General features: G+C 42.4%; 1 protein-coding gene across 1 annotated transcript; it reads right to left on the reverse strand.

Moving 5' to 3' along the window:
• Positions 1-683: 683 nt before the first annotated feature.
• LOC120506584 (inhibitor of apoptosis protein-like) lies at positions 684-10685 on the reverse strand. Its single transcript, XM_039718282.1, has 9 exons — positions 10478-10685; positions 7140-9206; positions 6932-7031; positions 5653-5731; positions 5058-5106; positions 3868-4110; positions 2459-2713; positions 2264-2305; positions 684-1433 (listed from the first exon to the last, which is right to left on the reverse strand). Exons 2-9 carry the CDS (start codon positions 8005-8007, stop codon positions 1240-1242), a joined length of 1830 nt encoding a protein of 609 aa, XP_039574216.1. The 5' UTR covers positions 8008-9206; positions 10478-10685; the 3' UTR covers positions 684-1239.
• Positions 10686-12719: the final 2034 nt, after the last annotated feature.

Raw genomic sequence — 12719 nt, forward strand, 5'->3', positions numbered from 1 at the left:
ACCACACTCAGGCTCTAAGTGTGAGCAACTGTGGATTGTGGACGACTGGCTCTCACGTAATGTCAGACAAACTGACTCCACCACTGCAGGACCTGTTGCCATTAACCTGGCAATATTCTTCCAGTGACTGACATGAAATCCTTTCAAACTACCTATGAACACCTCTCTTTGGAGGTATCCACCATGCAAGCCAAGGGATATAAAGCTGAAAAAGGTAAAAACCAGTAAGGGAATAGGAGCTCCCAAAATATCAGCTTATTAAACAAAATCCAAAACTTCAGAGGTGCCTGGGAGATCCTATTATTTAATTGTACAATCCCTATGAAGTTCCAAACAGAAAAGTAGCTTTTACATTTAATTCCTAGCACAAACTATAGCTACCCTCTGTCTCGTCTTTAAGGTCACAAGGACCAGAACTTCTGTCATTTGAAAAATCAATTCAGAAGGAAGTAGCAGATGCTGTTGGGGTTTTGGGGGACTACTGTTTGTTTTTAAATAAAGAGGAAATCACCAAACAGCAGAGAAGTTCACTTCCCTGTTCAAAAATGAAAGAAAGATGAATGAAGTTTCCCTGTACTTTTGCAGGCAAACAACCCAAAACTTTTGTCAGGAAAAGACAGCATTCTAATCACTGCAGTCTACAGAGAAAGGCCAACAATGGCAACAGAGTAAACAAGCCCAAGTTTGAGAAGTAGAAATATTTTAATTCAGTCTTCATAAAAACTATTAGTAATATACATTACACATATCAAGACATGAAAAAACTTTAGAAGTCCTGCTGTTCCTGCAACAGTTAGTCTCTTTTCTCCTTAAGTCAAGAAGAAAGCTACACCAGAAGTAGCTGAAGTTAATTAACATTAACTATTAATAACAGCAATTTTAGTATATTTCCTCACATCCACATGGAGGAAACTCATCAGAAGAGTTATGACAAACACCATTTTAGGATCTTAACAAAAAACTTCTTTGAATAAAAGTGACACGAGTGAAACTACTTTCCCTACTCAGAAAGGAACGCCACAAAAACCTCACCCTAATATCGAGTTAGTTTTATGAACGGAGAATCTTCGAAGGCCTTCTATACACACATCACAATTAGGTTACACTTTACTATCACAAAACTTTGTTAGGTAGTTGATTAATCTTCTGTACCACAGTTTTCCATTCTTAAGATACTGCTGTGTTAAGCCTCAGCAGCTGGAGCATGGCAGAACAAAGACATTTTGCAAATTTCCCTCTTTATGAAAGAAATGTCCGGACTGTACCCTTTATTGTCCCCCTGCAAATAGGGCATTTCCTAAGGGATGGTGCACATTCTTTGCACACCACTAAGTGACCACATGGAATAAAAACAATAGAAACTTCTCTGTCCATGCAAACTTTACACGTTCTTTCCTCTTGCAATCTTCTTAATTGTTCTTCCATAGGTAAACCTGGAAAAAATAGTTACATTTTTGTCAGTTGAATATATGTGAATAGATCAAAATGTATTTATTTAGAGTGTAGCCATGTCCCTTTTCACCTTTTTATTTCCCTACCTATATTGACTAAATACAGATAGCAGTGAGCATTCTTCAGAGCTAAGAAAGCAGCATGCAAGGAACTAGTCTGTACTTGCCAGTTCTGTGAGATGATGGACACAGCCCAGGGGTTGGAGGCCAACCAGTGTTTACATTTTAGCAAATGTTGTACTTTTCTAGGTTGGATATCAGAAACACAAACACAGCCTGACTGGTGGAAGTGGGCTATATCCAAGCTTGTATACTTTTCTGCAGTTTATTAACAGATTAAACTGCAGGACCAGAGCAAACTCAATCTCATGTCTGACAAGTTTTTATCTACACATCTGTTGTCAAGCTAGATGTCAGGACATCTACACCCACTCTGGAAAAGCAGAGATAATACCTGTTCTGAAATGCTAACCATTTATTCTCCAGGCTTTACCAAATGCCTGAATGCTTGTATCAGGATCAAGTCCAGCATGTGCTTCTTGAATTGTTGAGCTCCAGAAAGCTCTACATCCTGTGATGTGCAAAAGCATGAGCAAGGCACAGGATACAGATTAGAGCTGATAGACTTACTTCCAAGTATGCACATACACTTAATTTTTGGTTAACTTTTTCAGTCCATATTACTAAAGCAGAATTAGAGAGGGGGTAAAGCACCAAACCTTTTTCTTTTTTTCTTAACCAAAGTAATTTTCTTTTTTATGTTAGCTGTTTGTTCTACAGTCTTTAAGATAAGAAGGTAGAATTTAAGGTACCTGAAACATCTTCTGTGGGAACATACTTGATGGTCTTCTCCACTAGAATAAAAGAAAAAAAACCCTTATCATTTAACTAATCTATGTTCAAACGGCATCTGTTTGTTTCTTTTTCTTTAGACTGTTGTGAGAGCACTGGCAAGACTTCTATAAAAGGATATCCTTTAAAAACAGAAGGAAACCAGAGAGACATACCAAATAAATCCTTGTAAAGCACGGGGTCACAATCTCGTAGACAGTTCCTGAAGATGCTGGCTGCTTCATTTCCTTTCACTAAAATTGTATCTATCAGTTCCCTTGCCTGCAATGGTATCTGAGTCTTCTGCTTAATAACATCATGCTCAAGTTCTGTTATCACTTTAGCTGACAGTAAACTGCCGAGGATTGGGAGTACACATGTTAAACGTTGGAATAAAGCCATTCGATTCTTCTGGATCAGGTACAAATCATCTGGAACATAAGGGGGAATTAGATAAAAGAATTAGGAACACACTACTCCAAGCTGCACTTCTTTTTAACAATAACTGATACATTCTTTAAACTCTACTTGCAATGTTTGCTTATTACACAACATTAATAAACACTAAGCAACTTTCAGTGTTATTTACGTAACGAACAGACTTAAGGAAACCACATACAAGCAGCTTCTGAGCCAAAGCCTGTTCAGCAAGGAAACTTCCTCCTCCCACCTCTAGGTTAAATGATCAGAGAGGATCTTCTGTAATTCCATATTAGTGAGATTTACACTCTCTGGACGATTGCAAAGAAAAAACTAACTCCTCGACATGCCAGAGGTCAACTTTTGGCAGTGCTAGGCTGTATATAAAAGAAAGCTCTTCTACAAAGTGTCCAACACAACTACCTACAAGAAAACCAGAAGTACAGAACAACCAAACTCTGGAGACTATTTTAATGCTCTACCACAAATAAGAACAAGAAAACTTCCAGCAGAATTATAATGCTGATCCATCTATGGTTTTTCGAGAGAAACACAACTAAGAAAGAAGCATCCTTAATTCCATTTATAATTGAGAAGTTTCATTATGCTTCATAATGAAAGAAGACTCAAAATCAAAATTACTTCTTCAGGCTTCAAAACTTACACAGCACTGAAGCAACAGGAAATGTTGAAGACACATCAAATAAACAAGTTGCTGACACACATGGGCTGAGTCAGACAGAAAAGCAGATCTTTGGCCATCTTACAGAATCTGAATTTGTAAAAGTTTATGGCTTGTCCTTAGGAGGTGGATATGGTGGCCTACTGATTCAAGCAGCTTAAAGAGCAGGCAAATTTGTATAAAAATAGTAGTGTACCAAGTGTTTCATTAACAGCAATACAATGGCACACAAATGGAAAATAAAAGGCTTTGGGAAAAAACCTTGGTCTCTGCTATGAATCATTCTCCTAAAAGGGAGTGAAACAATTCTCAGACTGCTGGTTCCATACAGATATCCTGACAAGGCTTTTTTCCTGACAGAAATTAGAGAAGCTGATCCTAGCAGCAATTAAACTAAATCACTTAGTGCATAAAAACAAATATAAAAAGTATACATATTACTAACTGCTGCAGATTTCACTTTTATTTATGCCTGATGCCTACCTGATGCCACTTCTTCCAACTGCTTTTCTTTCTCTTCTTCAATCTTCTCATCTTCAGCCGTGAGCAGATCAGACACCAGATCATTTACAGTCTTGTAGTTTTCTCCAGTGGCCAAGATTTTACTTTGCACTGTTTGCTTTATTAGCCTTCTACTGAATCCCATCTCCAAGGCAGCTTTAACCACAGGTGTGTTCATCATGATTGCATCTTCTGAATGGCTCTCTCCAGGTTCAAAACGAATAACTAATCAAAAAGGAAAATCCTCATGTATAATATAAATAATAAAATATCCATATGACCCCAGAAGTCAGACACAGTCAACAGTACCTACACACATGGACACTGAGCAGTAAAAAGTTTCAAGAAGAATTTTTTAAAGTAGTTTTAAAAATGGAAGCCAGTGACTCAGTCATGGATTGAATCCAAAATAAACATCAATCCATGTCAGGCCTTTGTTAAAACCTATGTTAATCCAGAGAAACCACTGAGAATTCCATTGTGTTCTAGCAGCTTTTTTTATACTTAGTTATTTCTAACTTCAGCCTTGAAAAATGGCCTGGGGGTGTGCCAGCGGTGGGGGAGGGAAGTCAGAGTTTATAGTACAAACAATTGCTCTATTCCAACTTTTGATCAGTAATTTGCATTCAGTTTAGTAAACACCAGACACATGGGATTCTGAGTCATTGTTCTCAGTCAGCAGGGACTAGGACAGCATAACTCCCAGAGGGTGAGTGGGTTTTTCCACCATAACTAGAGTCCAGCCTAGAAAGGCTTCACTGTACCTAGGCTTGTCCTACCATCTTCCTTAGCTGCTGCTGCTCAGCTCAGAGCATTTACCTAGTTGGGTGCCTAGAGATGGAATTGCATAACTGCATAGTCATGACACCCTCTAGCAAATGTCCCACCATGCTCAACACTTGCTTTGCTTAACCCAGCCCTGAAATGAAAAAAAAACAGCAACCAAGTGCGCAAACCCAAAAACTTCAGTATGAGCTGCTAGTATGAAAATAAGGAAAATTAAACACAAGATCTCTCAGAAGCGTTTCCTCGGAGTTTGTCAACACAACATCAAAATTATCAAACTTTTAGGAAACAAATCTAAGAATTGGCTATCCAAAGCTAACTCACTTAGCAATCATCAAGTTTGCAAAATGCTGAGGGAGATTAAAAACATGCTCTAATATACATACTTGGAGGATCAAGGTTTTCATCTACAGGCGGATCAGACGTTGACAAGAGCTGTAGAACACAAGAGAACTACATTAGTATTGAAGTATTGCTCTTCCCTCTATGTACCTTTCTAACATATTGTTCATCACCAATCCTGCTAAGCTTCCTATCCATTAAATATTTCACCTGCAGCTACACAAGTCTGCAAATCTGTGCAACTGTATAATCAATACAAAGCTAGTGCTGACCACTTCCATGAAGAGGAGTCTGGTTACTCTTGCCGTAAGAATACAAATAAAAACAATTCACATTGTCCAGGAGTGATTTCTAAAATAATAATTACTGATCTGCACTATTTAGTGTATAATCAGAATTTCCCTCTGCTAACACAAAGGAGCTCACTGCTTCATACTCTCCATAAGTAATCTGCAGAGGTTAAACTCTACTAGTCCAAGACTAACCATGGTTCAGCACTACCTTCTTTTATGTGCTCATGAAGAGCATTCATGATGTTCGAAACCCAGGAGAAACATACACAGAAATACGGCAGAGAACGAACATAGCACTCACTGTTCAATAAAGGAAAATCAAAGTTACAGGACAGTAAAAGTTTACCTGTTCAAGGAGATGGGGGAATCTGGCCTGAATTTGATTTACAAACTCTCTTCCTTTTACACGAAGCAGATACTCACACCTGAAACATTGACAAAAGTGTATCAAATATACTTTCTACCTGCCAAAGGAAAAAACAAAACATAGAAGAACAAACAAGTTTAAACCCAGTGTAAGTTAAATACATTTCTCTTCCTTCAGAAGAGAAAGAATACTCTTAATTGGAAGCTTGGTGCAGCCTAGTGTCCAGTGACACTTAGATAAAGTTTTTCCATGACATCCAGCTGTCAGTAGGCTTATGTACATAAATGCAGCAGCTTTACATTCTGCTGCCACTTGTGATCAAAATGGCATGTCATGAGAAGAGATACTGTGTCAAAATCACTACAAAGTGCAGTGATGAACTATTTCTATCTTGCACCTCACCATTCTTATCTCCTACTCAAATCATTCAAAAGAAAGAATTTAACAAAATAGAACACAATTATCAAAGCCAGACCTGCTTTAGTAACATAGGTTTATCTCTTATGTAGATATATTGACAGGCTTAACACAGTAAGAAACAGCAGTGACATTTAGCCCTACATACATCATAGAGTCCAGCAGTAGCTGATAAATTGCCCATGAAAGCCTAGCTGGAGATCTACAATGAGAAGAACTATTATTAGCTTTCCTGAAATTAAGTGCAGCTATTTCTGTAATGGAGGTGGTGATTTCCAGGGGCATAGATAGCAATTAGGTATGAAATTGCCATTTAATTATAGGTGACATTAAAAAGTTATTTCTGTCCTTTTTCCAGTAGAGACATGCTAAAGAGCCACTGAAACCTTCTTCACAAGCCCTTCTACATATAGGAAACGAAACTGCACAAGCAGAAAAACTGGTTCAAGAGCATTCAGGGCACAAAACCAGAACCAATGAGTTAAAACATTCCTTCTACTTCCTTTCTCAGCAGCCTTTGCTCCCCTCGATCTGCTACTGACTGCTTCTCTTACACAGAAAAGTATGCTCATTAACAATGCAGTCTCAGTTGCTGTTAGTGATCTGACAGCTTTTAATAATGAAGGAGAAAGCATTATATGCTACGGTTAATGAAGAAATGTTTTAATTACACCCACCCACACTCTCCAGAGCTTTTAGACATACATGCAATACATCCAAATGAAAGAGTGAATCTGTACATCAAATAAAGTTAAACAAAACTATTTAGTGCAGTACATATCTGCCAAAATTAAACCACTTAGGAATATGAACAAATTATGATAAAGATTTTGCAAGTTACCTTGGAAACCACTTTGCATGCTCGATCCATGGATCATCTCCAGATTCCCAGCACCTTAACCCGCCATCACAGCAAAAACACTTCACATCATCATTGCGACCTTAAAAAAAACCAAGGCAAAATATCTAGCAAACCTTGACACAACTTACTTGAAAGTAAATGCTGACATGGCAGTATGAATAAAACTGGAGAAGTCTGGGTTTCTTACCTACATAGTAAAAGCCAGCATCTGCAAGCTGTTCAGGCTGAACTGGAATTCTGGTTGGCCAATTTACGAATGTTTTAACACGTGCTTCATGGGTTTGCATGCTCACATTTGAAACATTGAAACTCTGCTGCTCTCGGATAAGGTTTTCCACAAAGGGGCAGTTGGGATAGTGTCTCCGATGCTCTGACACAGCATTATCTTTTGGTTCCCAATTACACAGCTGACCACCACAGGTAAAACAAGCAACTTTGTCTGCTGTCCCCAGGTAATAAAGTCCAGCCTTTGCCAGATCAGTGGGTGAGAGAAACGTCAGTGGCCATGACTGAAAGGTGCGTAGCCTAGCATCCTCTGTCCTCATAGAAAGATTGTGAAGCTTAGGGCTCAAGAATGGAAGGTCTTCAGCTGCCCTAGTAGTTACTGGGTCTTGAGGAAAACTGGAAAACGAGCCACTGAAATATCCAACCTGTTCTAAACTTGGAGAAAGTGCTATGGAATGTAGAGACGGTGGGAGACTGTTAGAGTGTGAAAAGGCAGAACGAGATGACAGTCCAACGTTGCTACCTGAAAGCATTCTTTGAACAAAACTGCAGCCAGGATACAGCTGCTTATGTTTTTCCATAGCATTATCTCCTGGCTGCCAGTTATCCAATGTCAAGCCACAACTGAAGCACTTAACTTTATCTTGCACACCCGTGTAATAAAACCCAGCCCGGGCAAGGCTGCGCTCTGACACTGGCGTGTTTGTGGGGAAGGTCGAGAACGTTGACATTCTGTAGAGCTCACAGGACAGGTCATACTTCAGCTCATCACACAGAGCACTCTGCCTCATCATGCTAGCCAAGAAAGGGCTATCTTCCACTATGTTCATAATGGACTGTTTTGGGAAAAATGGGACAAGTCTTCCTCTGGGAGGTAGTTGTGTGCATTAAAGGCAATTTGGAACAACCCCAGCCTGTACAAAAGCAATAAATACTTTAAAGTGTAACTTCAAATGTGCATATGAATAGAACTGACCTCATGATTTAACAGCCTATAAACATTTGGCAAGTTCTTGTACCTTAGTTTAGCAACTGCTTTCAGTGCAAAGGCTTCTCCATCCCATTTTAACAATTGAAGAAAGCATGTTGAAAAGCAATTTCCACTGAATCATATAAGCATCACATACTCTACTTGTTCTGTATATCTGGGAGAGCAGTAAAAATTTGTCAGGCTCGTGGAGGTCGGATCAAAAGAGGAAAAACCGCAAATGGGTTTATCAAAATCCTTTGTTAATAAAGAAACTAAATGGAGGGGGGAGAACTAAAACAATATTGTTCTTATCCAAAACATATGTTAGGTGATTTAAGGACAAGATTTCACCCTAGACAGCTGATAAATATATAGCTTATACACACACAAAGATTTTAGTTTGTAAAACCTCACTAAGAGGCTGAAAAGAAGGGTTTATCAAGTTCAAAGAACACACAAAAAATAGACACCCTGAACTGGTGGTACTAAACTGATCTTAGTATATTTGCTACTACTGAACTCCAAAAAAAACACCTGTCAAGTTCTGCATATTGTTGTAACAAGTCTAAAGAAGTTAGTTTATACTCAACTTCACACATACAGAATATTCAGCTATTAGAGAAACAAATCCTATAACTGTCTCAGACAAGGATGAACTCTCTTTATTAACAAACCTGGGACAGATTTGTCTACAAGTCAGCACCAAATTAATAGAGCACTTCAGTTTTAACCTGGTGCCTTAGTTACAAGTACAGAATTATCAAATTTAACATTAATTAATTGCCTTGTGTTGAGACATTCTGATGCTTTATCCTGTTGAATTAAGTTTTTCCTGTATGCCATGTTTATGACATACAGAAGCAAACAGAACTCTCAGATTAAAAAAAAAAAGTATTTGATGCCTTAGTTTCTTTATTTCTGCACAGAACTACCTCCCAGAGGTAAGACTGAAGTCCCTTCTAAGGTGCCTACGCCTCCATACTGGTATTGACTGTCCTCAAGAAGAAACTGTAAGTATCTGTAGTTTCAATCCTTCAAATTTTTGTGGCAGAACAAAACCTGTAAGGAAGAAAAAGTATTTTAAAATACACAATGATGAGGTGCATGCAATCAGGTGATGAGGTCTATGCAAACAGCAATTACACAACTTGAAACAGCACAAAGCTTTTTGCAATTACAGAATGTTAAGGGTTGGAGGAGACCTTAAAGATCATCTAGTCCCAACCCTGCCATGGGTAGGGACATCTTCTAGTAGACCAGGCTGCCCAGAGCCACATCCAACCCAGTCATGAACATTGCCACTATTGGGGTGTCCACAACCTCTCTGGGCAACCTGTTCCAGTTCCTTCCTAATATCTAACATCAACTTCCTCTCTTTCAGTTTGTACCCATTACTGTTTGTCCTGTTACTACAGACAAAGAATCCCTCTCTGGCTTCCCAGCAGACCTCCTCCAGACTCTGGCAGCTTGCTATGAGGTCTCCATGCAACCTTCTCTTCTCCAGGCTGAACGGCCCCAAGTTCCTCTGCCTGCCTAATGTCAGCCGGAAAGTTTCAGGGAATCAACTTCCCACACTGTGATATGGAGTGATTTCACACACTTCATTTCCCTGTTATTGACGCAATGTTTTACCCACAAGGAGAATTTTTTGGCAGATGGATTAATCAGGATCAGGCTGCTTAATCACAAGCTGTATTACTAAAGGTAAGATCCTGTACTAAAGAAATTGCATCCATTTAAATTGGTTTAAGCTTGCAGATTCCCAAACAATGAAGACACAGTTTTATAACACTGACATAAAGAGTACTGGACTTCCTCAAAAATTCAAGGAAGGGCAAACACAAAGTTCAAAGGGTTGTTATGTACGTAGCTATGAATTAATATAAAATTAGATATTTAGTAGTCTGGTCGATCGGTTTTCAAACAGTTTTTCCAGGAAAGACTCAGTCACGATGACACAGCACTGCAGAAACAGTCCCCTGCGCTAAGGGACCAGACCCTGAGCACCAGACCCGCATGGCGGGTCCCGAGCGCGGCCCCAACCCCGGCAGCGGCAGCCCCACGTTCCGCGTCCCCCGCGGCTCCCGGGCCCTCCGCCCCCTCTCCTCCCGCGGGGCCCAGCCCCGCTCCCCGAGCGGCTTCCAGCGGGGCAGCCGCGCTCGCATCCAGCGCCGGGGGCCACAGCCCGGGGCCCCACAGCTCCTTCAGCCCCCGCCGGCGACGCCGGACGGGGCACAGGCACAGAGCGCAGGCGGCCCCCCCGCCCCGACAGCCGCGCCCTCCCGGCGGAGCCCCAGCCCGCTCCCGCCCGCAGCACCCCCCGTACTCACGGCTCCGAGCGGGCCCCCGCCGCGGGCCCCAGCAAGGCCCAGCCTATATGCGGTGCCTGGCAGGGCGCGGGGGGAGCGGAGCCAGCCCCGCCGGCACCGCCCCGCCCAGGAAACTCCGGCCCGGCTCGCCCGGGAGCGCCGGACGGCGAGGGCCGGCCGCAGACAACGCCTGACGGAGCGGGCACAGCGCCGCCTTTCCCCGCGCCCGCCACCGCCCTCGTACGGCTCCGAGGGCCGGGCACCGGGGCTGGGCCGGGCACCGGGGCTGGGCCGGGCACCGGGGCTCCGCCTCTGCGGGGGCGTAGCGCCCTGCCGGCAGCGGGGAGCTTGGGTACTTTCCTCGGCCCTCTTCCTCGGGCGGGGGAATCCCGAATGTGCTTCCCGGTCCGGGGAAACCCGGGTGTGCGTGCCGGGCGGGGATTTCCAGGCCCGGGGCTGGCGAGCAGCCGGGAAGGGAGCGGCCGGAGGGGCGCGGGCCGGCCCCGCGGAGCCCGTGCTGGGCCGTGCGGGGCCGTGCGGGGCCCGGCGGTGCCGGCAGCGAGGCCGGGCTGGCCGCAAGCCCCGCGGTTTCACCCTTGCTCCCCGACACCGCCGTGCATCGCAGTTGGCTCGGCCGCACTTCCTAATATAGGCAGCTCTGCTGCCTGTGAGAGGGGAAACAACATGACCGGTGAAAGCCTTTGGTCACTTGAAAGCACTGGGGAAGAACAAGAGAAAGACAAAATAACACCATAAATTTCCACTGGAGGGGTTTAAGGCCGTATCTCTGCATATCGAAATCTCAAAAATTTCCGTAGCACCTACCAGAACGCTGACCAAAAGCTCAAAATGTCCCAGCAGAGTCATGGTCTGGCATTTCCTATGAACAAACAGCAGATAAGAGATTTTAAAAAGCCCCGTTTTGTGATGACAGATTGGTAGTAGGGTGTTTACACAACTGAGAACAGAAGAGTTAAAACAAGGAAGTGTAACGATGTTATGACACTGGTGGGTAATTCTCTGTATCAGAGTTCCAGTAAGATGAGTTTTAAAGAAACTCATTCATATATTTTCTAAAACTCTTTCAAAATTCCTGCCATATGTGGTGACATTTATCATATATAACAATACTGTCAAATTTGAACTGTGGCATCGACATCTAGTACAGCACAGCTTCTACTGTAACATACTTAACATTATCATATAATGATAGAGAGAAAAACATTTGCTTTGCAGAAGTTGCAGAAAAAAAAAGAAAGTTTAAAACTTCCTTTTAAAGATTAAAATGGTTGTCAGAACCCTGATACATTGTTTTAAGGAAGCTGCTGACACAGGGAAGAGAAGGTTAAAAAATGGAGAGCTGGTCAAATAGCTTATGTGAAGAGTGCTGAGGTGTGGTTTTGTTTGACATCGGGAACTGTTCGGTGTCACACAAGGAGCTGACTCTGGATTTTTGTGTGGCTTTAATTGCAAGTGCTTAAAGATTTACTTTGATTGATTAACCCCTTTGACTGATTAACTGATTACAGTTTCAGAGCTTCAAGCAGGACTCCCCAGATGAAGTTATACTGATCTATTATAACAGATTCTTGACGTTTTACCGTACATTCTCCCAAAACTAGTTAACCCAGTGTTCCTCCTTAACTCTCCTCCCTCCCTCGCTCCACACCCAGCCACTATCTGCCCTTGCCCCTCTGTACCCTTGGCCTCTTGCTAATCTGGCAATAGAAACTGCTATTTCCTTCCCTCCCAGGCCTGGAGGCAGCAGTTTCAGGTTCTCCCTTTGTGCTTGGCAGTTTCATGTCGCAGTGGAGGAAGGGAGGGGAATAAAATAAAAAGCTAAAGGCTAAATAAAAGGCTAAAATTCTTGTGATAGGAGAAAAAGAAGTGCAGCTGCCCTGAGCTGTGGGGTGCTTTCTGCTTGCTTTGCCTCATTCAGTACAGTAGCAGCCACCCATTCCCAGTAATGCCTTAACTTTTCAGAGTGAGAAGTTAAGAGGGAACTTCCCCCACTTAGCTGCAATGATGGACTGTCCTTTACCCAAAGGACATGAAGTAAGAATGTAACTAAAGGGTTCTTCTTAGGGCTGAAATTCCTGAGGAGCAATGCATTATCATTAGTTCTGTGTCCAGCTTCAGCCTGGGGCCAGGATAACTCTCCAGACGCAGAGTAAGAGGACAGCAGTGGTGCTTAAGCCCTACCCAAGCTAAATTCAGACTTTGGCTTTGGTTCTCAGGCTGTGGCATACCACTAGGACTGTTG

The sequence above is a fragment of the Passer montanus genome, unplaced genomic scaffold (genome assembly GCF_014805655.1).
Source record: "Passer montanus isolate IOZ18808 unplaced genomic scaffold, ASM1480565v1 scaffold4, whole genome shotgun sequence".
Classification (NCBI taxonomy): Eukaryota; Metazoa; Chordata; class Aves; order Passeriformes; family Passeridae; genus Passer; species Passer montanus.

Coding starts and splice junctions, on each gene's coding strand:
- LOC120506584 (XM_039718282.1), bottom strand. CDS start 8,007: ATGAACATAGTGGAAGATAGCCCTTTCTTGGCTAGCATGATGAGGCAG. Junction 7,032..7,139: donor TGCTGGCTTTTACTATGTAG/GTAAGAAACCCA, acceptor GTTTTTTTTAAG/GTCGCAATGATGATGTGAAG. Junction 5,732..6,931: donor CATGCAAAGTGGTTTCCAAG/GTAACTTGCAAA, acceptor TCAATGTTTCAG/GTGTGAGTATCTGCTTCGTG.